At 37.5% G+C, this 27409-nt stretch overlaps 1 protein-coding gene across 5 annotated transcripts in view; it reads left to right on the top strand.

Annotated features, from left to right (window-relative positions):
- The window catches only part of GRIA4 (glutamate ionotropic receptor AMPA type subunit 4), a 310980-nt gene that overhangs the window by 234695 nt on the left and 48876 nt on the right, over positions 1 to 27409 (top strand). For 4 of the 5 annotated variants that reach the window (XM_050927824.1, XM_050927831.1, XM_050927838.1 and 1 more), the window contains exons 9-13: positions 29 to 136; positions 8313 to 8519; positions 15613 to 15983; positions 18920 to 19118; positions 24951 to 25198. In XM_050927824.1, the coding sequence (XP_050783781.1) occupies positions 29 to 136; positions 8313 to 8519; positions 15613 to 15983; positions 18920 to 19118; positions 24951 to 25198 (1133 nt within the window). Of the gene's footprint in view, positions 1 to 28; positions 137 to 1530; positions 3968 to 8312; positions 8520 to 15612; positions 15984 to 18919; positions 19119 to 24950; positions 25199 to 27409 lie in introns of those variants that run through there. The other variant, XM_050927856.1, reaches the window with a different exon arrangement.

The raw sequence follows: 27409 nt of genomic DNA, 5'->3' as shown, positions 1-27409 counted from the left end.
ACTATAAAAATTACGGTTTGTGTTGTAGGTTGGTTACTGGAATGACATGGATAAATTAGTTTTGATTCAGCATGAACCTTCTCTTGGAAATGAGTCAGCCATTGAGAACAGAACAGTAGTTGTAACTACAATTTTGGTAAGTTTTTTTTCTGTGGTTTTTCTGGTTGATCCAAACTACTTTCTGGTTATAGTCTCATTTAGTCTGTCAGATCTGGTGGGTTAGTGGGAAGGTAAAAGCTGCGTATTTAAAATTTCTTGATTCTTAACTCTGTACAGCATATTTCTGGTGTACATTTGAAATCTATTTTCTCAAATCAAATTAGGGTAAATTAATCCGCTTTACATTTTTATTCAGTTTTTCCCATTGTTCACTGAAATAATTCTCAGAAATGTAAATTAATTCTCTCAACCTCTGATTGATAAATTGTGGCTTTCAAGATGTTGAAATAAAAAAAATTCTAACAGGAAGAAATGAGAAAAGAGAATGAAATGAAGCTTCTGTACTACCAGGTGTCATTTGGTTAATGTGCTATGCTTAAACACAGCTCTATCTATTAGATTTTAAGAGCTTGATCCCGCGATTCAGGCACAAAGAACGCAGGATCTGCCTTTAGTAATGTGTAAACTTCTAAACTGTATCCAGATAGTTTGCCCATGTAATAATGGGTTATTTGCTTTTCTATATAAACAGTACAGTAAACTTGGAAATTGAATTGGCATGTCTCACACAAATCATTTCTTAAAAAATTAGTCCTGATATTGTTTAAGTTCAATGTTTCAATGGAAAAGAAATAGTTAATTTTAGCTGAATATTTTTCAGTGGTGCATAGTCGTTCATTTTAAAGACTTCCTCAGAAGAGAGGAAGATGTGATTACTACATTAATCCCCATTCTAAAAGAAATAAATATATAGATTTCAAAATTACTTTTTCAAAGGAAGTCGTACAAACATCTTTTAAACAGAATATCTAACGTATTTTTCCCTCTGAAGTCAGATGTGCCCTTTAAAGCTGATGCTTGTCAAAGCAGACTGGCAAAGGGTGACCTTTACCTGATTATTTTAAAAATTTCACACCTCTGTTCACTGCCCTTTTCACCTATCTCATTAGACAAGACTTTTTTTTAAACCATTCAGGATAAGATATGTCTCAAATGAGAAGAAATATTCTTTATGTAATGTCAGTATTCTTAAGGAGAATTATCTAAATTGTTGCTGAGTTGAAAATAAACCAAGGGAAAAAGTAAAAGTGTTGCTGGGAAATGTTCTGATTCTAAGCATGCAGTTAGTTACCATATTGTTTGTATTATATATGAGGGTTTATGCATTAACTAGGTCCTGACAAATCTCCTATTGAAGGTTATCATTCTGGGATGCAAACCGACCAACGTACTATACAGCAATTCAGAGTGTAACTCCTAATCTAATTGTGTAATTTTTTGCATGGGACTTTTAAAAATATATGTATCTTGTTCCTAAAAAAGACACGGTAATAGAAAAATTATACTTCAGTACAGTCCTCCTCTTTTCAGCCTCTGATGAAGAATCCTATTTTAAGAAATTGATCAATGAAGAAAAGAGTCCCACGATGCTGCGAACATTCCTAACTCAGGCTCAAGTATTAATCTGCAGTGTAGTAACATTGAGCTAATTTTCCCATATGGATTACTGTTCCTCTGACTGGATGGCCAGGCATTGAACCATCAAGAAAAGCTCTGTGACTATTCTGAAATGGCTAGAACAGATGATGTTAACCTTCAACTTTGCCAAGCTGAGAAGAAAATGATGTGAATAACAAGTTCTGAACTGAAAATTTTCCTCTCATACCAATCCTGATATCTTTAATTGGGGCTCCCATAAATGAACAGTGTAATTTCTGTAAATAGCCAAACTTAGGAGAAGCAAGTAAAAAAATATAAAAAGGATGCCTGTTTGCCAAACGTATACAAGGGGAGGGAGGGAAGGAGGGAGCTTTTTCAATGTATTATTTTACCTGTCCTGTTTGCATATGTGCATAATAAATGTTATCTTTAACAGAAGTTTTCCAGTCCATATATAAAAAGGACTGGTCGATCATTTTTCAAACCAAGATGCTGAATGAATTTTACAAAGCATGCCCAGTTTTCATGCAGCATGTCATTTTGGAATAAATACAATTATCCGAAAATATACCTATCAACCTAAAGTGACCCGCTCAATGCTTTGATATCCAGATGCAAAATAAATTTGATTGGAATAAAAATGTATGGGAAAAATCTGTCTTTGGTTAGTTATGCATATCTCCCATTGACTTCAGTAGGAGCCGCATAGTTGGCTCTGAAAGCAGAATTTGACCCCCAGTTCTTAATAGTCATCTGCAAAGGCAACAGATGTAGAATCTACAAGCTCTTAATCACACAAAAGCAACATATTAAACTACAGTGCATTTCAGAATCTTGTCATTTTGCTCTTCCCTGTACTTTTCTCATGTCGTAAATGCCAGACAGAGATTGGTGACCTCTTCACTGCCCTCTTGATATTGAAGTAAAGCTGATTCAACGTACATGAAAAATATAATTTTGGTTGCATGCGTTCCTTCCAGTATTAAACTGAAAAGCTTCTGTGATCAATGCTGTCAAGTTTTTCAGTCTGTGGAAGACCGATGTCTAGGCATAGTAAAAGATTTAAGAGTTGTCAGCATGGCATGCTTTAATTTTTGTGTGAAGTAATAGAGCACCGATTATTTCGCTTTACTATCTTATTTTGTATGTGTCTATGCTTAATTTGCTGTAATTTTACCTTTTATTATTAAATATAAGATATGTAATAAAAGAAACTAGCTCTATACCCAAACAAACAAGCTTGATACTTTTGACTTTAGCAAAATACTATGGTCACCTGTAGTACAGTAAATATGCTTAGATTTTATTTTAAATTTTTGATTTATCATACAGAAAAGTACTCCTGGGAGATTGCTAGAGTGAAAAATTGAGACCTCTATTCTAGTGAACATTCTTATTTAACTAATATTTAGTTTTAATATAAAAGGTTGCAAAAACTGGAAGAGTATCAGAGGGGTAGCTGTGTTAGTCTGGATCTGTAAAAGCAGCAAAGAATCCTGTGGCACCTTATCGACTAACAGACGTTTTGGAGCATGAGCTTTCGTGGGTGAATACCCACTTCGTCAGATGCATGTAGTGGAAATTTCCAGGGGCTGGTATATATATGCAGGCAAGCTAGAGACAATGAGGTATATACCTGCCCCTGGAAATTTCCACTACATGCATCTGATGAAGTGGGTATTCATCCACGAAAGCTCATGCTCCAAAACATCTGTTAGTCTATAAGGTGCCACAGGATTCTTTGCTGCTAAAACTGGAAGAGTGACAAACAAACAAAATTGTTTAAAGCTAAAGAACTGCATGGTACAGAGAGCTTTAAGCATTTTTTCCAACATAGTACTTCAATATAATATCAACTTAATAGGTATCAGAAGGCTAAGAGTGTAAATTGCAAACCTTGAACCCAAGAAATATTGAGGTTAAATAAAACAAAACCAAAGCCCCTTAATGTCATTTCTTGGTCAAGTACTTCTCAAGAAATCCATCCACAAACCAATCGTACATTTTAGAATACTCATTGACTTCAACAGAAGTTTTATCTGAATCAATAATGCAGAACTGAGCCATTTTCTTGCATAAAAATCTTTTTTTCCACATTATAATTTATTTTTGCAGTGTTTTAGAAAGTGCAAAAGGGACTTCATTAAAATAGGCCAACCTTAACCAAACAGTGTGAAGGTTAGTGTTTTTTTTCTGACTTCCATTATTAAGTTATGGGCATTTTACTATTCACATCAATCTGCAGGAATGTAATGTAATGATTTGTTTCTGTCTGGAAAGATACTTGTTTCAGTCACCCACTTGTATTTCAAAATGTTAAGTATTGTCATAGAATTGTGAATATAGAAGTAAAGCTTGTGTCATTTTAGCTATCTATGTTCAGTGCTAGTCACTGTTCATTTCAATGTGGACTTTGTATGTAATTTACTTTCCTACAGATTATCATTAAACATTCAAACATTACAATGTTAAGTCCTTTTCAACAATAACATATTTTGCACTAAATAATTCACATCTGTGTTTTCAGTAGTAAGTTAGAGTTTATAGTCTTCAGCTGTAATTGTGACTGTCTTCTGCAAGAGATTCTATAGAACAATCACTCTATCTCAATGAGATAAATAGAATTTAGCATTAAGATATGACTAGGTGTGTTTTATCGATTATTATGTGACATTGTTACAGAGTGTGAGCTTGCAATGTCATCTATACAATGTGTAGGTTAATGATCCAGTAAAACTTGCCCTTTCATGTCCTAATGTTGTTATAATTAGAGGCTGCAACAAAACACTGCATCCAAACACCCCCAAATTTTCAAGTGGAAATTCAAGCCCTCTTTCTGATCTGAATGTGAAAATGCCCTCTATCATAATAATGCATCAGACTGAATGCCTGATCCAAATATCCCTAAACATTAAGTTTGTAGTTTAAGCACATCTCTGATTATAATATAGCTCATATGGTAGACAGATTTTTAAAATATTTTTTTCATTTCTTATATATCCTACGTTAAGTAGTAGAAAGGTGAGGACAACCTAGCAAGAGAAAGGTGGTATGTGTTCCTGCTACTTTAATTGTATTATTTCACATTTGTGGGTTTCACTCTATTGTTCTTTCCAACTAAGATCAGGGTCACATTGTTCTATGCTTTGTACAAACACATAGTAAGAGCCAGTCTGTGCCTCAAAAAGTACAGTCTAAATAGGTAAAACCGACAGAAGGTGGGAGGGGAAAGAAAAGCACAAAGAAGTGAAGTGACTTGACCAAGATTTCCTGACCAGGTTTCTTGAGTTCCAGTACAGTTCTCTATGCACTGGATGGTACTGCCTTCACTGAGATCCCATCATGTCCCTCTTGGCCCCCCAACAACACCTTTCCTAAGCAGTTCTTCACAGGCGCATGAGTTGATGTGAAGATTGAGTTCGCCTTTTTAAAAGGAAAACCAGGAGTATACAGAGTTTCCAATTTATTTTACTGTCTAAAGGCTACACCTTCAAAGCAATCCAGCCTGCAGGGAGGTACACATGGAGAGTCAGCGACTGGGTGCTGGGTGGTGGGCGGATGTTGAAGTGGCTTCCTCTGTGCTTCCTCCACACTTGGCGCCTGCCTGAAGCAGTTTGTGCCAAGTGTGTATTTAATGTTACATGTTGTGTTTTGTCCAAGAAAAGCTGAATCCAGCAGTTTAACCAGTCTCTGACTCAGCTTTTTTAAAGAGAATAAAAAATGAAAAGGTGCCAGGGCAGTTCAATTGAAGGTTAAAAGGAAGTTCTGTGAAGGAGGGAAATCTGACAGGGCCTAGCCACACTTTTAGCTAAGCCACTGCAAAGTGATGCATTGCCTTTGTCCTTGGTTTCTTTGGGTTTTTTTTTTATCAGCTTTGTTTACAGAATGGGTATATGGGGAGGCCCAAATTATGGTTAGCACTGCACATATGAACAGGAAGGTACATAAATGCATTCCTAATTTTAAGCATGTGAATAGTCCCGCACAGTCAATGAGGCCACTTGTGCTTAGCCATGTGCTTAAGTACCTTCCTGAACTGAGCCCTATGTAAGGAGCGCCTTCCTCTCACCCCTCTTCTCCTCTGTCTGCACACAACATGAATGTGATTGAATTAACAGCAGCAAAGAATCCTGTGGCACCTTATAGACTAACAGACGTTTTGGAGCATGAGCTTTCGTGGGTGAATACCCACTTCCTCACATGCATCTGAGGAAGTGGGTATTCACCCACGAAAGCTCATGCTCCAAAACGTCTGTTAGTCTATAAGGTGCCACAGGATTCTTTGCTGCTTTTACAGATCCAGACTAACACGGCTACCCTCTGATAATTGAATTAACAGTGGATAGGAATGCCAGGAGTTGGTGCAGGCTAGCATAATTGGCAGCACTTACCACCCTAAGGAAGATATGTCTGGGTCTGGCCAAGGGCATTGCCATCCATCCCCCCAATTCTTGGTCTTCAACAGGCAGCACTGGTGGGGGGTGGGGGGGAGTGGTGACTACCCCTTTTAGAAATTGTAGCAAGTGACACTGTGTGGTGGTTTTCCTTCAGTATCCAGGATGTATCATGTTGTGCACAGTACAACTAAAGTAACGCATTGCACTACTGCATGAGTCCTAGAAGTGCCTCATAAACTCCAGCCCTCCAGAGGTTCACGTGTGATCTGCTGTTGTCATCCTCCAGTTTCCGGGGGGGATTAAAGGATGTATAGAACATCACCTGACCAGTCAGGATATGACTTTGCAAGTCGGCATCCAAAGTCATCGTGGATACTTCTCTATGCTCAGGGCCTTTTTTAGCTGTCGTTAGTGGCAAACACTCTCAGCTGTGAAAGGCCTCAAAGGCAGAAAAGGTCACAGAAAAGCCATGGAAAGGGGACTTCACTCTGGGAGCATTGCTTGGTGACAGCGCAGACTGTGGTAACACTGAAGAGATGACTGGGGAGGCAGGCCAGAGGCATGGCTAAGGGTAACACACACATAATGTGCTCAGAGACCTGCCCCTGGGTTGAAGAGAGAATTGCTTTCTCCACCATTCCTGAGTTGTATTGGGCTTTAAACAAGGGACCTTCTCCTCATACAACTTGAATTTAAGTGAAAGAGCTGTCTCTTTCCTTTCAGATTACACAGTCAGTGTTCTTTCTCAAACTCTGCTGCAACCATGGGACCAACCAAAGTTACAGAAGGGGTGCACTTTCAAAAATAAAAGACCAATGACACTAAAAAGATACATAACTCACTGCTTTTTCTCTTCTAAAACGTAGAAGTTTGTGTCAGATTCTGCTCTTGGATGCAAATGCAAAGATCCAGTTGCTATCAATGGGAGCTGTATGTCAGTGTCTAAAGGCAGAATTTAACCTGAAATATTTACAAATACCAGGTGCTTATACTACGGTTAGTTTACACAATTTCCCTGTCACACTTATGTGTTTAATATTTGGTATGGGGATATCAGACACTACAAAATTGCTGCTGCTTACACATGATGTCCATGTGATCATTTCAATAAAGAATACTTAATGTACACATTTGTACTTTTACTTTTGCCTGTGTTCTAATTAGGCATGCAGTAAAAGATGTGAGTATGGAAGAGGGGTACACTGGTCATTGTTAAAGAATCAACATTTGCCAACTGTTATCATAGGTATCTTCTATACTGAGGAGAGGAGAAAACTGTGGTGACTCAGAAGTTTTTATGAGCTAGACTTTTGGCAAATGGTTACTTTAATGGCAAGTATTGTACTTTGAACTGATTATTAAAAAAGATTATGTAAAATAATTGAAAACATCGTATGTTATAATTTTCATAAAAAGAAAAATACTAAATTCTGAATCCACAGGGTGTCAAAAAAGGCAGTATAATAATATGGGAATATTGTGACATTTCATTTTGTGCAATCACATACCATACATTATCATTACAGTGTAATTTGCATACAGAACATAATATCCATTTTTCTGAGACAATTTTACTTGCAATTTTCTAGCTCATTTATGTTTTAGAATGACTCTACAGTGACTTCTTTTTGCATACAGTATGCAAAGACAGCATTCTTCTAACATTACGCTTGTCTGTGCATATTCCTTGGTGCGTCCCAAGAAACATAGAACCTGCACTGTCTGTGTAAGGGGGAAAGTAGGTATTTCCTCATGAGCATATTAGTGATTTCTGTTAAAATGCAAATTGCCTTCTAGTGGCCAAGGCATGGCCAAATATTTTAAACGATGGAAAGCAAATAACCAACCAGACTATGCATCTGACTATATATGTAGAGGATCCACAGCAACTGAAAGGATGAACATAGTTAAGTCAAAAAGGTTAGAATATGTCCTTACATTATCCAACATGCATTTGCATTATGTAGAGCTCCAATCATTAGTCAGCCTTTTAGCTTATGATGTATGGCAAATTTCTATCGTGAGCTCTCTCACTTAAAATGGCAAATTTTATATTAATGCTTGAATTGTGTGTCTTTATAATAAAAGGGTTTTTAAGGCTGATTTTATAACATTTATAAGCAAGTTAATAATGTAAATAGAATATATATTTATAAATAACATGGATTTCTGGTAGTGGTTGGAAATATACATGTGCTAGTGCTATCTGTGAGCTTTTGATAAAATACACATAGTATTCAATCAGTGGATTACATGTTGCTATTCAGAGTCTATGCTGTATACTTCTCCTTTACAGTTCTACTTCTTTCATTATAGGAAGCCCCATATGTTATGTTCAAGAAAAATCATGATACATTTGAAGGGAATGACAAGTATGAAGGATACTGTGTAGATCTGGCATCAGAAATTGCAAAACATATTGGTATCAAGTACAAAATTGCCATTGTCCCTGATGGAAAATATGGAGCAAGGGATCCAGAGACAAAAATCTGGAATGGGATGGTGGGAGAACTTGTTTATGGGGTAAGCATACCGATTTTTGAAGTAGGATTTAACTTCTCATAATATTTGAAGTATATTTGCATTTTATTTGATCTGGGGCAAAGAAAACACTTAGAATTCAGTTTGAGCATTCATAGTGCTTTCTGTTATTTTCAAGTTAAAATCACAGATATTTTTACATGTTCTACTATTTACTCAAATAATCTGTTTCTTTTTCATATTAGTAGATTATACAATTTGAGCATTTTCCTTAGGTTCATAGATTTAAAAATTAGTATTAGACCATTGTGATCATCTAGTCTGATCTCCTGCAAAACCCAGGCAATAGAATTTCACCCATGTTTCTCTTGAATCAAGCCCAGTAACTCAGCATTGAAAGGGGTATATCTTTTAGAAAGACACACAGTCTTGTTCTAAAGGTTTCAAATGATGGAGAATCCACACCCCAATGTATTGTCAGTGTGATCCACAACTATATTATTCAAAATTAAACCAGCATTTCTCAGAAGGATAGCATCAATGATAGGATTTAAGAGTGAAAATAACCAGTTTTGGAACTATGACTGTACATTCTGTCACGATCCATGGAAAGTCTCCTCAGAATAGCACAAAAAGTAAGATTCCTGAATACAGATAAAACAGGTTCCAAAAAGAGGGGAGAATATGTAAGGTGACTTGCAGCATTTTTTGTTACCAAACCTAGAGAAGGCTCAGAGAGCCACCTAGTGGCTCTTCATCTTGGTGATAACTAAAAAATAATCCTGCAATTATCTAAGTGAGAAGATTTACACTAGCATGCACTGCTGTGAAGCTTGCATGAACCTGTCTATAGAAAGAAGAAAAGAAAAGAAAAGAAAAACTGAGTGAGCAGAATTTCACCCTAAACTCCACAAATTTTCCAGGATCCATCCAGTTACAATGAATGCCAGGACCATGCATACCAAAGCCCTGTGCCTCTTTGCAGCTCCCCAGGAGCCTGGTTCCAATGGTACAGTTTTGCCAGATTTTTCCCCACAGGCAGCAGCTCTTGGAACCCCCATGCATGGACCTGGGGCTGTCCATGCACTTCAGGAGAGTGGGAGATGGTGCCACAGATGTTGCTGATCTCTCTTTCCACATGAGAGTAGGGAGATTACCTGTGCAAAGAAGAACCTACCTGTGCAGTTCCCAAGGAACTATCCCCATCTCTGTTTTTAAAATGTCGAGAGGTGCCTGAACACCATCTAAAGTGTGAGCCTCTTCTCTAGCAGCATGCAGGCAATGCAACTGTAAAATTCCATCAGGAAGGTAAAACATGAGAACTTAGCAGAATATCTTTATTACAGGAGTTGCAAATGAAGGGCCAAATCCTCAAGTGGTGTTAATCAGTATATTTCCATTGACTTAATGGGAGATGCACCAGTTGAGGATCTGGTCCAAAATGTTAGAAAACTTTGAAGAGATTGAGAGATATTTCATAAAATATATGAAGAGTCAGTAAAAACTTTTTAAGTGCACCCAGTCTAGTTGAATCAAGAGAGAGATGATGGCCTTTCATATAGTTAGAACCAATTCAGAGAACTTGCAAGCAGTTTGAAGCCTGTTTGTCCTTGAATAATCTATCTCATTAAAGGCAACCAGCTGCAGTACTGACCAAAAATACCAAGGCTATTTAGCAAGCTCAAACAGCAATTAGTGCCAGCTAGATGCTAACTTCAATAGAAATGAAAAGAATGCAACCTGTGTGCCATATTTGGTGTTGCAAATAAACTGTGTGAACCAAACACTCCATGCATATGATAAATACTTATTTTTCTGTCAGGGAGGGAAGTGATGAAAAGTCTTATGGCACTTAGCAATTGAGCATAATAGTTCTTGTGCAGTTCCCATTTTATCATTTAGGAAGAATGGAGACTCAGTTTGGTTCTAGGATGGACTATTGGAGTGTGAGGCCACCATAAAGCACTCCAACTGGCTGTGCCAGAAGAACAACCAATAGTGTGCTTGCTATCTCTGCCTTTATTTGCTGCTATTATTTACAGAGTTTGTATCAGCAGTTTTTGTTCCCATTGCTCAGCCCAAGTCAGTAGCTGCTTAGGATATCCATAAAAGGGGGTGAGGAGACATCATCCACCCCCAACCGCTAGAGAATCTTGTGCACTTGCCAGTAATGTATTAAGCGATGTGACTGACATCTGCCATATGCAATTTGTTCTCCTTCTTATCCTCTCGTTAATGGAGAACTATGCATGCCTTGTCATAACATTTATTTTTGTTGGGGTTTGTTTTGGTTGGGAGTTTCTTGGACTCCATAAATGCTATCTAGAAATCCCATTCTACTGTCCTGATCTATCTGAGTGACAGTAATAGTCTCGACAACACTCTACAACCCTTGATAACTAGCTTATTCACAGAAGCACCTTGTGGTGATGAATGCCATCAGCGATTCGCAACAGGTGTTCCTGATGCACTAGCAGTCAGCCCCAATTAAATATTCATTCTCCTGACACAGAATGTTATTCTTTCACTGTGTAATGAATAAGGTCATTACCCATTTCTGTCAAAGTCTGAGACGTGATGAGATTCTAGAGTTCAAATTTTTTTTATTTGCTTTTTCTAAGACAGCACAAAATGAGTGGTGGTCTGAGGAAAGACTAGATATTATATTTACTCATAAGGATGAAATATAGCACTCCAGCAAGTAAAACTGTCCTTAGCATCAGACCTAATTTGCCATGATACTTAAAGTCTGAAGGATCCATAACCAATTCGTGCTTGATAGTAATTCAGCCTTGACTGAAATATTGTCATAGATGCAGGATTTTCAAGTGTATGTGATTGTTCAGCAAAACTCCAATTTCACCAGGCACAAAATAAAGTAGAACCTCGAATTTATGAACAGCCAGTTATATGAAAGAGGTGTTGATGAAGAACAAGTCAACATCCCTTCACATACCGATGACTTCAATGCATTGGAAAGCACTTTGCAGTGCTCTGAAGGACAAGAAAAAAGTGATGTCTGCACCATGCTGAAATGTATGCAGCATACCTACTGTAATTTTGAGAACTCTTCTGTCCCCAATTAGTTTGTAAAACAGGGGTTCAACAATGTTGAGTCATTATTTGTATGGAATATTGTTCCTTTTAGTAATCGCTTAAATCCATAATTGTATATCTTTACTTTTTCTGGGGAAACCGTAAAGTAGGAGGTTTAGTATTTTGGTGAACACATCATACTGAAATAACTATAAGAACGTCTTCCTTAGATAACGCAGAGAGCAACCCTCATCAGAATAAGAGTTTATGCCTGCCCTAATATGCAAAACAATATATTTATGAAAATCACACCAGACACCGCCAAGTTTTGTGGACAGACTGTGGCAGCTAAAAATAAATCCTGTTAATTGATGTCTAAAAACCCTGCTTCATCACCACTCCAGCTAATATCACTGAACTTGAGAGACTTACGAAGAGCACTGGTATACTCCCAGTATCTGAAGTCTTAGGTGATACTTTTACAGACCAATAATCAATAACCAAGTCTACTACTTACAGTGAGAGTTAGTAAATATGCCAAGATATTGTCAGTATACAGAAGACTAGAAGTTTCTCTGAGTCTTTCAGATATCTAATTATGAGAGTGCTGCATTAGCCATTAATGCTCACAGTAAGTGAAACTTCAGAGAAAAGAAGATATGGCATGGTGGTCAAATTCAGCATTTAAACTGTTCTTCTGCAAAGAGGGGATTTGTATGTGTGATGAAATATGAGAAGAAATGCAACTTAGAGAAAACAAGCAACATTTAGAGTAATTGTGGGCTGTTTCACCAAGTAGACAAATCATCATGGTACTGACAACCCCAGTGTTCTAAAATCATGAGTGAGGCCCAAGAAATCATGAGCTTAGCCTAAAAATCATGAGATTTCGTGTGTGTGTGTGTGTGTGTGTGTGTGTGTGTGTGTGTTTGTATATATAGGGTTCTTTTTCTTTACTTTGTGGTTTTTGAGGAACTTCCTTGTTTTAATGAAAACTGACATTCTCATGTAATCACAGCTCTCCAAGAGCTGGGGCTTTAATAAAAACACCAATTTGGGGAGATTTGCAATAAAATTGTGAGAGTTGGCCATGCTGTTGTAATGTTTACCCAAAACAGGTATTGCTCTAATGGCTGCCATGCAAGCAAGTGAGATTTTCAAACATATTTGAAAACAAATTGTTGCTATGAAATTTGTTGAGCATTTTCAGTGGCTGAATTCAAGCTGTCTTATTTCACACTCTAATAACTCATGTTATCAAAAGTTCTAAAAATCTCAAATTACAGCTGTATGGTTGCCTCTAAGGGACAACTCATTACACACGTATTCTCCAGAAGCCTCTTCATGTACATATGTGTATATAAATGTGGATAGATAAACTAGGTCAAATCCATTGTTTCTTTAATTCCAATTGAACTCAGTGAAGTTATAGTAGGGATAATTTCAGATTATATTTTTTTCAAATTTGCACAATGAGAAAATTACTGCTTGGTGTATAATTATGTTCACTTGGTGCTTAAGTTAAAATTGCACAGTGGGACTTTCAAGCAAGATATAATCTAAGGATCTGGCAGAATTTCTGCTATAAGTCTCCATTTTCAGAGGTTTACCATTTGGCTACAAAACTTAATTCTAGCTGGAATGTGTCTCATTCCTGAACTATTTTTAACATATAGATTTTTTTTAATTATAAGAGTTTTTAGGCATTTCAAATTTTACAAGACTACAAAAATTTACAACATTTCAGATTTTCTTTCTGATTTTGTATCATACAATCAACTTGCTCAGAGGTTAACTCAGCAAAGCATTTAAGCACATGCTTAACTTTCATCATGTTCCGACATCACATTGAAGTCAATAGGACTTATGCATGTGCTTAAGTACTTTGCTCAGTTGGGATGGCCTTAATCACATGCTAAACATTTCAAGTGTATTGCTAAATTGTGGCCTATGAGCCACATTTCTAAGGATGCTAGTCCATAACATAAATTTGTAGCATTTTAGTATTTATGAAATAAAATTAAGATACTGATGTCATGGAGGCTTGGGAGTAGGTCTTGGCTGCCCCTGTGTGGATGTCTTGGGGATTTGAGAGGAGGACAACACAGGGACACTATTCATCACATTCACACAGGAACCAGGCAGAATGCTGCCACTAACAGTCCCAGGATATTACCCTGCTCTATTTGCCCCTTAATTTCAAAGAGTACAAAATTAAGCCCCTGAACACAATAGTGGCCCAACTAACATACCCAGTAATGCTCCATATCTTAGACGAGGCATGGCCAGTCAGGTTGGTTGAAATGCGAGGGACCTGCCCTCTCATGATATCACCTGGAGGGAAGTGTGGTGATGGTGGATGGCAGAGATGCTTCACAGTACCATCATCCAGTTTCCACATCTTTGCTGCCCTGACCCATTCCATGCCTCTGGCTGCAAAAGCCAGAATTTAGCCCTTAAAGCCTAGCTACTGGGTCAGATGCAGCAATTGCTCATCATAATGTTTTTCTACAATGTATTAAGTGTTTTAGGCCCATATAATAAAAAATCATGTTAGGGAACAATCAAATACACATGTATACTACAGATAATGCCCAGTCATAATCTATGGTGCCATTACAGTGCATGCTATGAAAGTATGTTAGCCACACACATCAGTCTGCTGTTATTTTCCTTCACATATATTTTGGATTTGTGGCACAGTACTGTATTTTAATAAAACATCCATCAATGTAGTCAGTGTGCTGCATCAGCATGACCTCCCTCCACAAGATCTTGTACTTTTATAAGAGAATTTTATTCCAAGTCTAAATTAACAAATCTAAGCAACCTGGCATAATACAAACAACCTATATGACAGCAGACAGCAAGATAGATTCTTTTTTTTTTTCATTCATGAAGGATAACCATGCATAGTGATTTCATCTTTTTTGATAGAATGTCTGTGCAGCTCCACTGGCCAAAACATCCAAGCGGGGGCAAGGGAATAGTCCAAGGCTGCATCCATGAACTACAATGATCCCTGTACAAAGACAATGCTAGAGCTCCACCCCTGGCGATTGAGGGTATATTCCAAATGAATCCCAGAGAGATTCCCTATACAAAACTATTCAGCTCAGGCTTCGCATAGGGGTCTGGAATTTGGCCCTATGGGGCTTTTCTATGCTTCCTGTGGGAAGAAATAACTTATCACCAGCTCTATCATACTTGTGCTTATTAAGGAAACAAGAGAGAAATTTAGGCCAATATCTTATTTTCTCATAAACCAAGATATACAATATTTATTTTTATCAAGTATTCATGCTAGAGACTCACCTAGGAATCTAGTCAGGATTGGCGTTTCCAATATAAACATACTAGATCCACGAATTCATGTGTTCGTCTCAAATTCAGGTTTTCCCCATAAACTGTGAAGGTGGTGGATGGAAGCACCACACTTTTTCATTTCCATTCCTAACATGCTGCCTTTAACATGATCTAAGGCAACATCAAAACAAACGTATGAACGCCCTGATCCTACAAAGACTTAGGCACATACTAAACTTTACAGGTTTAAATATTTGCAGCATCCAGGCCTTAATTTGTTTCTTTCTTTTATTTCTATGTTTCTCATGCTATTTGGAGTGCACACTGGGATCATTTATTTGCTTCTTTTCCTGCAGGAGGGGTCATATCAGACAGAAAAGTTGGTTATAACTGACTATATCTGATGGTTTTGTAGACAGAACTAGTGCTCTGCACATTTGGTGGGGATAGGATGATTATTATAATTTTGTTTTAGGTTTACTTGCTTTTTTACTTATCTTACTTTAGCAACCTAGGTGATGCCTCAAATGATCTGTTTTAGGATTTTATTCTACAACCTATTACCACAGTATCTGAGCCTTTCACATTATTTGTACACTAAATTATCTGTATACTTCCTATAAAAATATAAACCTGTATTTTATTTTATTAATTGATTACATTAATGAAAAGAACACATAAATAAACCTAACAGTGAACTAGTGTTAAAGCTGTAATTTTGGAATTAGCTGCTTAGATGATTTTATAAACCAAATTCAATTAATCTATGCATCTATATCTCTTTTTCTTCTAGAAAGCAGAGATTGCTGTTGCACCTCTGACCATCACTTTGGTACGAGAAGAGGTCATTGATTTTTCTAAGCCTTTTATGAGTTTGGGGATATCCATTATGATAAAAAAGCCCCAGAAATCTAAACCAGGAGTGTTTTCCTTCTTGGACCCTTTGGCATATGAGATCTGGATGTGCATAGTCTTTGCCTACATTGGGGTCAGTGTGGTCCTGTTCCTAGTCAGCAGGTTTAGCCCATATGAGTGGCACACAGAAGAGCCAGAAGATGGGAAAGAAGGACCCAGTGATCAGCCTCCCAATGAGTTTGGCATATTCAACAGCCTCTGGTTTTCCCTGGGTGCCTTTATGCAACAAGGATGTGATATTTCCCCAAGGTTTGTGTCAAATCTTTTAACTTTTGCATTTTATCTTCAACACTGATGATGCCAGGTGCATACATCCTTCCTTCTCTTCTTTTACTGGTGGTATGTAGAAGTTCAATATTTGTAAAGTTTTTCCATTTAGAAACTATAGAGTATTAGAGAAACTGCCTAGGAATTTTATCACTATTGGTACTTTTCAGACTTCAGTGTAAATAAGTCAGGACAGTTACTTATTTTCTCAGCTGATAACTTGTACGCATTGGGGCAATTCCACTGACTTCATTAGAACTATACAACTATACATTGTATTACAGTAGTAGCAGCGTGCTCTTATGCTGACTATTTGACCTGCATGAATGAATTTCCTTGTTTTGTTTCATATTAAGTTGTACAGTCACTGCTTGCAGCGTGTCACTGTGTATAAGAGAGAAAATGCTTTTAGTGACTGTTTCTGCTAAATAATATATAATTGCCAAACTTAAAGAGTTGGACCTGAGCAACCAAACTTCTGCAGGAAGTTTTATTTGAATCACTCACCACCAGCTCATTAAACATTAAGGCCAATTTTTTCCAGCGTGGATGCCTAAACTTAGCATTAACAGTGGGATTTTCAAAAGTGTTCAGCACTGGCCTAACTCTGCTGCTGTTGAAATCCATGGTGAAACTCCCATTGATTTCAATGAGAGCAAAATTAGCCCAATGATGAGCATTTTTTAAAATCTCATTCTAGAGGCAAAATCCTGGATCCTGGATCACATATTCGCTTTGCAATCTAAGAGAAATAGCCAACTTAAAAATACATCACCTTTTAAATACCTTCGTTTTGTTTTTAAAATGTGGTATGGATTTGTTGTGTCAAAATCATGACCCAGAAACAGCCATCTTGTTAGCAGACATTATGAAAACTTAGGAAGTTCTGCTCTATTCAACTATATTCTTCCTAGTCAATTTCTTAGTCCTTTCTTGGGCAGACTTCCACTTGTGTAAAACGTCAGCAAAAGTGAGTGTTGGGTTTCCCAATGGGGACAACCTAGTGGCAAGTATATAGGATTTGGAACCAGGAACTTCCAAGTTCTCACCTTGTCTCTGACACTGAATTCTTGTGTAGTCTCGGGAAAGTCACTTAAGGTAAAATTTTCAAAAAGTGTCTAAATGACTTAGGACCCTAAGTCCCATTTTCAAAAGTGACATATGTAGTTCAAAGCCTTTCTCATTGAAAAGTCAATGGAACTTGGATTCCTAAGTGTTTACACCCCAGATTTAAGTGTTGCTGTACTAAGCATTGCAATGCCTCACTGATTTAGGAACACCAATCGCTTTTATAAAGGAGATTTAAGTTCCTAAGTCAGTTAGGTGTTGCAATTCTGAGCACGGCTAATACCTAAATACATCTAAAAATTTGGGCCTTCGTCACTTTTGAAAATGGAAAAGTTCATTGAAATCAGTGGTTGTTAGGCACCTAGGTGCTTTTGAAAATCCCAGTAAGCACCCAACTACCTTTAATATCTGCCATAAATTACTTATGTGTTTTTTTTAATATACCTTTTGGCCTTAGTACTTCAGCCTCTACTCAGATGAGTTTCCTTGAAGTCAAGTTTTGCTAAAGTAAGGACTGCAGGATAGGGCCATTCACCCACATACTTCAGATTTCTAATCATATTTCTAATCTGTAAAATAATGATAATCCTTCTTCATCCAACCTCATAAAGCTATGGTGAAGATTAATGAAATAATATTCTCATTAACAGGAGAATATTCAATGTTAATATGAAAAGTATTATATACAGTACAATGTGAATATTATTCAACAACCAAACATGTCAAAGCCAGGTTTCCAGAGGTGGTAGAACTAATTCATTGCATCACCTAGCTCCTAGAGCCTTTCTAATTTTGTATTATGATGTTATATTTTAAGACAGTGTATATGAAATAAAACAGTATGTATCTCAATTTTGTTTGCTACGCTAAATAAAGCTGTGAAGAGTACTGTTTCCTTTCAGAACATATGCTTAGATAACACACAGAGAAGGAAGAATGATTTTGTGCATAAGACCACTGAGCAGGAGATATGAGAGCTGGATTCCATTCCTGGCACTGCCACAAATTTCTTGTGTGACCTTGGGCAAGTTACTTAAACTCTCTGAGCCCAGTCCTGCTCCCTTTGAATTTAATGGCAAAACTTCCTGACTTCAATGGCAACAGGAGCAATCTTTTTTCTGCCTGTTTTCTCATCTGTATGATTGGCAAAGTATTTACATCAGAAAAGTGGTATAAGGCTACATATTCATTAATTTTGCACAGCATTTTCCTCAGATGACAGGTGGCACCGAAATGGAAAGTATTATGTATTACTTATTTATTGTCACTATTCCTGTTGTTGTTATGCACAGCTTCTTAAATAACTACATGAAACTACAGGTTTTCAGACAGCTGGGGGAATATGTAATCAGGTTGTTTTCCTATAAGTGGAAAATTACATGTAAGTGGCAATCGTGTTCTAATACTACATGCAGCATATTGTACACTCATGGGAGCTTGGAGACTTTGAGTTTTGTTTTATATTTTAGAAGGAAGAATAGAGGCCACCTTGCTTAACTATTTTCACTCTCCAAAAATAGATACTTCTTGTTACAAATCCTTTATAGTGTAGTCTAGCAGCCATTTCCTATATTAAAAAGTATCAAGAGAACAACTACTAGAGAGTATTCGCAATGCCTTGTACAAATAGAACTGTTTATATACTGCATTTTAAATTCTAGGCCGCATAATTTACGAGGGAACTGTTGTTATGAAATATACAGTAGTATATTAAACTTAGAAAATCTCACACCCATTGACTGTTACTTATTAATAAATACCCAGTAATAATGATATCTCTCACTCTCTCTTTCTCTTTCTCTCCTTGACATAAGAGATAGGAAAATGTGCATTATCTTATTCATGTTTAGATCCCTCTCAGGTCGCATTGTTGGAGGCGTTTGGTGGTTCTTCACACTCATCATTATTTCGTCATACACTGCTAACCTCGCTGCTTTCTTGACTGTTGAGCGAATGGTCTCGCCCATAGAAAGTGCAGAAGACCTTGCCAAACAAACCGAAATTGCATATGGAACACTGGACTCAGGGTCAACAAAAGAATTCTTCAGAGTAAGTTGGCATGCTTAATAAGGACCACCCTCCCTACAGACAAGTTTACAATGAAATGTTCAGAATGCTGAAATAATGTTCCTTTACAAATAATTATGTTGTGGTTTGTAGCTCCTGCAATATTGAGGTTACAATTTTTACCTCCAGCAGCACTTGTTGGCATTTGCAGTCATTTTAATTTATGGAAAGCTTATTGATCTTGACACATCAGGCAAGGGAACAGCCCTGAGGGACAGTGGAACCAGAGATAATTAGAGCAGCATTGCACTACTGATTCGTCTCAAGCTACAGTACTGAAATAATATCCAGCATTGAATGAGCTGTGATGATGATAAGGAGTCTTGCTGTTTTGCTTCTACCTATGGGTTTTGCCAGGGACTTTTTTGCTGAGGGGAGGCATATGAAGCCTGGTGACTGGATAAAAATTTTACTAATCGCTGACTTACATAGAACATGGAAAATGTGATGTATTTGTGGGTTTGGCACATTAGAAAACAGTGTAAATGACCAGTCATATGAATTTGTTGTGTGCTATCTCTGTTGATTAGTTCATTTTCATTTGCTTTCCTATATCAGTGTAGTAGGGATGTATTGTTCTCTTCTCCCAGCAGTTTGGAGGCAGAAAGCACTGACATTACCAACAGTACATAAGAACACTGATCGCTCCTTCTGCTTAATTTTCTGTCCCTAGCCGTTGGAAGTACAGCCCAGTTGGCTGAACTGGTATAAGTCTTAGTGTTTTCATGTCATTTTTAACTAGACGTTGTCAGCCAGTAGCCTCATCTGAGATTAATTAAATGCCAGGTGTTAGCTAAAGCTCATAGAGAAAAGATGTTTTCAGTAGAAACAAGGAGTTGGAATGTTGTTTTTTTCTTTTCATTAAGTCTTGTTTAAAGGACACTGTCAAATGCCGGAGTGTTCCTCTCTTCCCTCCTCCAACACCCTCAAAAAAAAAAAAGACCACTGGGATTTGTCTTCAGACTGAAATATCTCAGCTAGGTATACATTTTTAAAAAAACTTAAATGTGGTACCTAAATTACTGACATTCCCCTTCAAGGATTTGACATAGAATCTGCTAAGCGTTCCTAGCATGTCTATAGTTAGGTATTTTACCACAGGAGATGCATGGCGATATTTTAGAAGACTTTGTAAAAATGTTTTAGTATGATTTTACACCTGTACTGTGTCCATCAATATGGTAGACACCTTATTGAACATAGGGCTAGAAAGGTCCCTGTCTCAGAGATTTTACAATCTGGAACTCTGATCTTGCAAACATCTATTGATGTGTTTAGCCTTATGTGCAATCCATTGTTAAGGGTGTGTTACATGTCCCCTATGTACCCACTCCATAGACAAGCTGGGTCTGTTACAACTTATAGCTCTGGATCTGGAGGTTGGCCAAGTTGGTGGCTGTCAAATACATGGGGCTTGTCAGGGATTTGAACTGCTGTGATCCTGTGATGCTCCAGATGAGCTTCCTTTGTCCTGATGCAATGTGTAATCCTCTGACCACTATGTGTTATGAGTATCAGAGGGGTAGCCATGTTAGTCTGGATCTGTAAAAGCAGCAAAGAATCCTGTGGCACCTTATAAACTAACAGACGTATTGGAGCATGAGCTTTCGTGGGTGAATACCCACTTTATCGGATGCTCCAATACGTCTGTTAGTCTATAAGGTGCCATGGGACTCTTTGCTGCTTTTATGTGTTGTGAGGACGCCTTGGTGCCTGAGCTACAAAGTCTGGCTCTTTAACTAACTGCTGAAGAGTCCTGGTTCTAGTTTTGCAGATTCCAGGTTCGATCCCTGGGGTAGACCAAAATGATGGCCATTGCATGTGAGTAGTTCCACTAACTAAACTAACACAATAAGGGTAATTAAAATATACAAATGAATGAGGAGTAGGACAGGTTTATATATTCTTAATCGTTCCCCATTATTTTTTAATATACTTCACATGCCCATCGTACAATCTCACTTCTTGTAGGCAATGCTGTAGAGTGAGTGTATAGGGATTTGAAAAAAAAAACCCCAAAAGAATGGGACCCTTTTTCTGATGCTTCCATAGCACTTTGACAAACTGCAATTTTGAAATAATGAGGTCAGCTCCTTTGATATAAGGACGAGCTACCAATCTCAGCCACAATACTTTTGTCATTTTTTCTAATCATGCTGTAAAGATAACTACTATATTGTGCTTTAACTCTGTATTCTATGTAAATAACAAGAGTCATTTAAAAAAGAAATAGCATTTTTGAGTCCACCTGTGGTAAACACCATTCTTTCACTTTAACCTTTGGAAATTAAAAGAAAAGCAGCAAGATCAACTGTGTCTCTGCATTTCCCCCATGTATTTTAGAACATGAAAGCAAACAAGACAAAAGTAGCCACAGAAACTAAATGTAACTGCACATATAAATGTGAAGCTTTAAAAAGCACTAGGCTAGCTGGTGCGCTTTGTTTAAATCATGTATCTAAAGGCTTATCTTCAAAAGGGTTCTGATCTATGCAGTGTTGCCATGTCTATTGCTAAAAATACTTAACAAGAAATATAGGAGAAACAATAAAGTATTTCCAAAGGGACGCAAACATCTTCACCTAAGTGTTGTACAGTACAGACATTGATAAACATTAAAGGAAAACCCCACCTAATTTGCTCAGTCCAGCATTCTAAAAGGTTAGAAGACAAAGAGCATGTCTCATCATTTGAGGGCTTTATGCTCTTGGTTACCATTTTATTGATAATTACCATCTCGATGAAAAAGGATCACTCATGACCCTGACTGTATGGGGTCCAAATGTCAGAAAATCTAAATTAATTTGCAATCTGCTTTAGTTCTGATTGATCAGCAAAGAGAAAAAATGTTGTTTTTAAAAATCAACTTAAAAGAAAAACAGAGTTCCTTTCTGACTGTTATTAAAGCTGGCTGGAAGCTGTGAAAGCTGAATGTTGAGAGCAGTTTGCTCAAAGGCAGAGAATTAAATTTCAATTATCTTGCAAAAAAAAATCCTATATGAAAGATAGCATTGTCAAATATGAGAATTCAAACCTCTCACTATTTCCTTATATTATAGTATGGAAAATCTATTGGCTTTCTGTCTGGTTTTCATTCTAGTTTAGCTTATACTGTATATTGAATGTTAATGCTGACAGAATTATTCAGCTGAACGTTGCAGGCTTGACAGTGTTTCTATATAGATGAGGACTTTTTAGAACTTCAGTGCTGTCTATTGTTTGCCTGGTGAGAGAAGGAAACTGATTTACGAAAAGGATTTTTTAAAAAAAGACCTTCTTTAGGAAATGTAGCCACAATTTGCTAAGACAGAAAAGTGAAATTTTTACCTTAATTTATTATGTTTTAGTTTTAAGAGAAACCAGTACACTATATTTCCTTATCAAGAATCTAGCACTAAAAACTTCATGACTGATTGGGAAGTAGAGATAGATAAAGACACATCAGCATTCTTTATATGGCGCCTGATTCAGCACTGCAGTACTCCAGTTTTAGACCACTCTAACTGAAATCAGTGGAGTTACCCCAGTGTAAAATAGAAATAATACAGTGGTGAATCAAGCCCAGATCCTGATCCTAGTTACACAGGTATAAATGCAGAGTAACTCAATGGTTATCATGGTTTATGGGCACTATGGAAGTAGTATGAATTGATACCAAGGTAACAGCGGCAGGAGCTGGTTCCATGGACATGACTAGCTGTGTAGGTATTTTTGATGGTTGGAATTTTTTAGCTGTCAGTATTTTTCCCATAACAGGATAAAATGGAGTGCATGCACCAGCTGAAAAAAATGAGATTTTGTTAAGCTTACACAAGGCATATTCAAGAGACACTTATGGTAAAATGCTGTTCACTAGCAAACACTGATAAATGTTCCAGCCACAAAGATGTTTCCTTTCACCATCTCCTGTGCAGTCGAGACATTGTTCTCTGGCCACATTACTAATACAATTATTCAGTAATTGGTACAGATAAATACTTCAGGGAGTTTTTCTTGATCTTCTACAGAGTTTCCATACTGACTCTTTTTAAGATAAATCAATTTAAGTGAATACTTAATTCCTTAGTTCCACATTTTCTTGTAAAATCTCCCTAGTTCCACCCACTCTGCCTGTCATGGAACAAGGTGCAAGATGCTGAGAAACCTCAACTCCCACTGAAGTCAGTGGGACTTTAGTTCTGATTCAACATCTGTTCCTATTCAGAAAAGCAGTTAAGCACATGCTTAAGTCCCACTGATATAAGGTTAAGCACATGCTTAAGTGCTTTGTTGAATATGGCTGCACATAAGCATTTTGCTACTTTGCGGCCTGGAGACACTCAGCACCTCCCAGGAGTGCTAGTATCTTGCAGGACTGAGCACAAAAACCTAATTCTGCTTCAATGGGAACTCCTTTCGACTTGTACAAGAGCTGTATGAAGCCCCTTAGAAAAGTCTCGTTTCACTAAAAGGAGCCTTCTCCTCCCCTGCCAAAGAGGAGGGGAGAGTTGGCGTTTGTTCAATAAAAATGCTGATTGATGTGTAGCTGCCAACATTTTAAAAGTTGCAAAGAATCCTGTGGCACCTTATAGACTAACAGACGTTTTGGAGCATGAGCTTTCGTGGGTGAATACCTACTTCGTCAGATGCATGTCATCTGACGAAGTGGGTATTCACCCACGAAAGCTCATGCTCCAAAACATCTGTTAGTCTATAAGGTGCCACAGGATTCTTTGCTGCTTTTACAGATCCAGACTAACACGGCTACCCCTCTGATTTTAAAAGTTGTGCATTATCTAGGCTTGAATATATGTACCATGTTGTTGGGGGGGAGTAGGAGAGTAAAGGTAGGTGGCTTTTAATTGTACATGTTAAATATGAATGGCAAATATGCAAAGCCTTATTCATGACAATAGAATTCTTTCCTTCTTTCTTAATAAAGTTTTAGATAATTACAATAACAAAAAAAATACCATCTTTTCCCACCTATAAGGCATTATCATTTGTAATTGTGCTAAGCACTCACCAAGGAGGCAGATTTCCAAGTAATCTACAACAAGCTGTAAATTTATCATATAATTCTGGCTAAGGTCTGCAGCACTGGTACAATCCTGAGATGATAGGACGAAGGACTTGGTAGGCTAAGGGTCACTGATATTAGAATTCTCTCTCCTACAACACAAACGAAAGTCCAAGATGCCATGTCTTTGAGATCAAAGCTCAATACACCATTTTGTTTCCTTTTTAATACTGTGTGTGCACATCTGAGTTTTGTTTATATTTGTTGTTAGTGTGGGTTGTATTCCGAAGTAACTACTCAGCCTTTACTCAAGCAAAACTTACTGATGGCAATACGAGTTTTGACTGAGTAAAACTGAGCATTAAAACTGAGTAAGGACTTCAATATTTTGTCCAGTATTTGTGGGAGGCCTGTTTTCTTTTTCTCTTTCACCTCCTTTGTGGATTTTAAGGGATATATTGCTCATTTGTAAGTTTTGGCTTGAATTTTCAGTCACTCTAAAATCCTTTTACCCTGCTCTGGAAGCGAAAACTACCTTTGTGTAGCTGAGACTTCAGGCCTATGATTGCAGTTATTTTATTAAGGCTCCCAGAGGCTACAGGGTGCCTAAAATTAATGTTTGTTGTTATTATATTATTATTATTTACTGTTTCTTTTAAAATAACCAAAGCACTCAAGGAAATCTCTTGCCCAGGTAAAATTGTCCAAAAACTGCTGGTGTGAGGGATCAGCTTTGATCAATTGTACATTGAGTTATGGTGCTTTCGATGTCTTAGTGTCTATGGTGTATCTAATTTCTCTTTAATTTTCTCCAGAGATCAAAAATAGCAGTGTATGAAAAGATGTGGACCTACATGAAATCGGCAGAGCCATCAGTATTCACTAGGACTACAGCTGAGGGAGTAGCCCGTGTTCGCAAATCCAAGGGCAAGTTTGCCTTCCTCCTGGAGTCCACCATGAATGAATACATTGAACAGCGAAAGCCGTGTGACACCATGAAAGTGGGAGGAAATCTGGATTCGAAAGGCTATGGAGTAGCCACACCCAAGGGTTCTCCATTAAGGTGGGTGGAATAGTATAACAATATAACATGTGTTGTTATAGTATTCCACCTTCCCTGATGTCCCTGATATAGTTCTTTTTGTGTTGTGTGTGAACATGGTATGTTATGTTTTCTTTTACTCCATTTCATATTTTTGATCAACAAGGAGGTAACAGTTTCCAATAGTGATGTAGATTTAATAGCTATAGTTGACCTATCTTGCAAGGCCATATAAAAACCAAACTGGTTGAACACTAGCTACTTCGTCAACCTAAACAAATGTTAACAGCAGCTGTTCTAGCTCACCAGCTTATTTCACCAAATTCAGCCCTATGTTGCATAATATCAGTAATATTCCTACATTTTATGTTTTGGTTATTGACTCTGGCTGCTCTTTTCTAGATAAGAAGCTGCTTGTAGCATCTTATTTCAAATGTCAACATTTAGGAGATAATCAGTACCAGTGTTTAAATTTATTAAAGCGCCTTCTTATCTAGAAAAAAAAAAAAGCTAAAGTTTGTGTTTCTAGCATTATGCATTTCAGGAGTTCCTTCAGACTCACTACTTTTCACATTTACATGAGCACTCTGAAATTAGAAGATAAAATTATTCCAAAATGACTTTAAAAGGAATCAGGCTCATTCAGTCAAATAAGAGAATTTCTGGCTTACAGGCAAAGCATATTTGTTTTTTATTTAAATCTTTAAGATAATAACATTGGAGGTGTCAGATGTGTGGTAAAATTGGAAGCATTTTAACACACATCTGATACCTCTAATTTTATTATCCGAAAGATTTAAATACAATAAATGTTACTTGCATGATCACCACTCTGGGTTACTTACAAGAGGCTCTGATGAGGCAGATGCATGGAAGAATTAGGTGGGTTGAAAATGATACTTGCAAGGAACAAAATAAGAAAAGTGTGTGCAATCAATGGTACTGGTTAGGAGGAAATAGAAAAGAGAGCCACCTGTCCATAGGCATAATTTCTATGTCTACAAAGAAAAACCTTATAACTGGTGTAAAGATAATGGGTCTGATTCTGAACTCACTAGTTTTACACCATTTTAACACCATTGACTTCAATCGGGTAACTCTTGGGTTACACTTGTATAAGTGGGAGAAGAATTTGGCTCATTTTATCCATACCAAAAGGAAAACAGCAATGTAATGTGAATTAGAGCATGCTCAATGAAAAAACAGGCCAGTTATTTTGGTGCCCAGATATTAATTTTGGTCCCTGACTGTAGATACCTTCGAGATTTGAAAGTTTGGGCCTTTGCAACTAATGGAGTGGTAACAGAAGGTAGCCTAGAAGAAGATAGAGCGAAATGTTAAAAGAAAAATGTTAATAATAAAGAAGGAGATGGTGGAATGTCATGTGGTGGGGGGGTTATTACACTTAAAAGGCAATAGAAATGGGAAAAGCAAAAGCAAATTCATTATGTCAGTGTATTTCTGGGATTCATACGCCAGAGATATTTATTATGTGTTAATATCTCTTTCTCACTGTTTCAGGCAAACTACAGCTACAACTGCTAGGCAGCACTGCTATTATGACTAGCGCTTGCATCTCAAATAGTAGAGAAATACCCACTGATGATGTACCCTTGCTTTACTATGCCAAGGCCTAAGCAAAATCACTAGTATGCATCTTAGCGGCTGGCAAGTGTCTGTTAGCTGTGGATTGTTTTCTGTGCATGTTTTATAGGGCTTTTTAGGCAATTTCACTGTCTTCTTCACAGTATCTGCCACCAATGGCAAGAAACAATCAGCTGTAATAACCATTAGCCCGTGGAGAATTTTTTCAGTTTGGCAGATTTGACAAAAGCAGCTAGGGGAAAGGGGGACCAAGCATGAAGCAATTATGGATAAGGTCAGGGGTAAGGGAGCCTGGGAATATAGTACAACAACAGATGGAACAGAGGAGGCTTCTCAAGTATGTGTATAAAATGCTTGCAAAGATCCAGGTTGACATCCTCTCTCCACTGACATCAGTGGCAAAGCTTCCATTGTCTTCAGTGGAGCCAAGATTTCACCTGAATGGGTAACACTGTACCAGCATCCCTATGATAGGGCATGAGATCAACTGCATTTGTTTTTTGAGTTCCACTTTAGCGCACCATACAAATAATTCCTACCCAACATAAAAATCAGACCAAACCGTCTTTCAGGCTGCCCCATCTGGCTATCTTAACATCCATGCTTTTCCTGAGCCTTCCTTTCACA

The sequence above is a fragment of the Gopherus flavomarginatus genome, chromosome 1 (assembly GCF_025201925.1).
Source record: "Gopherus flavomarginatus isolate rGopFla2 chromosome 1, rGopFla2.mat.asm, whole genome shotgun sequence".
In the NCBI taxonomy this organism is placed as follows: domain Eukaryota; kingdom Metazoa; phylum Chordata; order Testudines; family Testudinidae; genus Gopherus; species Gopherus flavomarginatus.
This window is presented reverse-complemented; position numbering and strand designations above follow the sequence as displayed.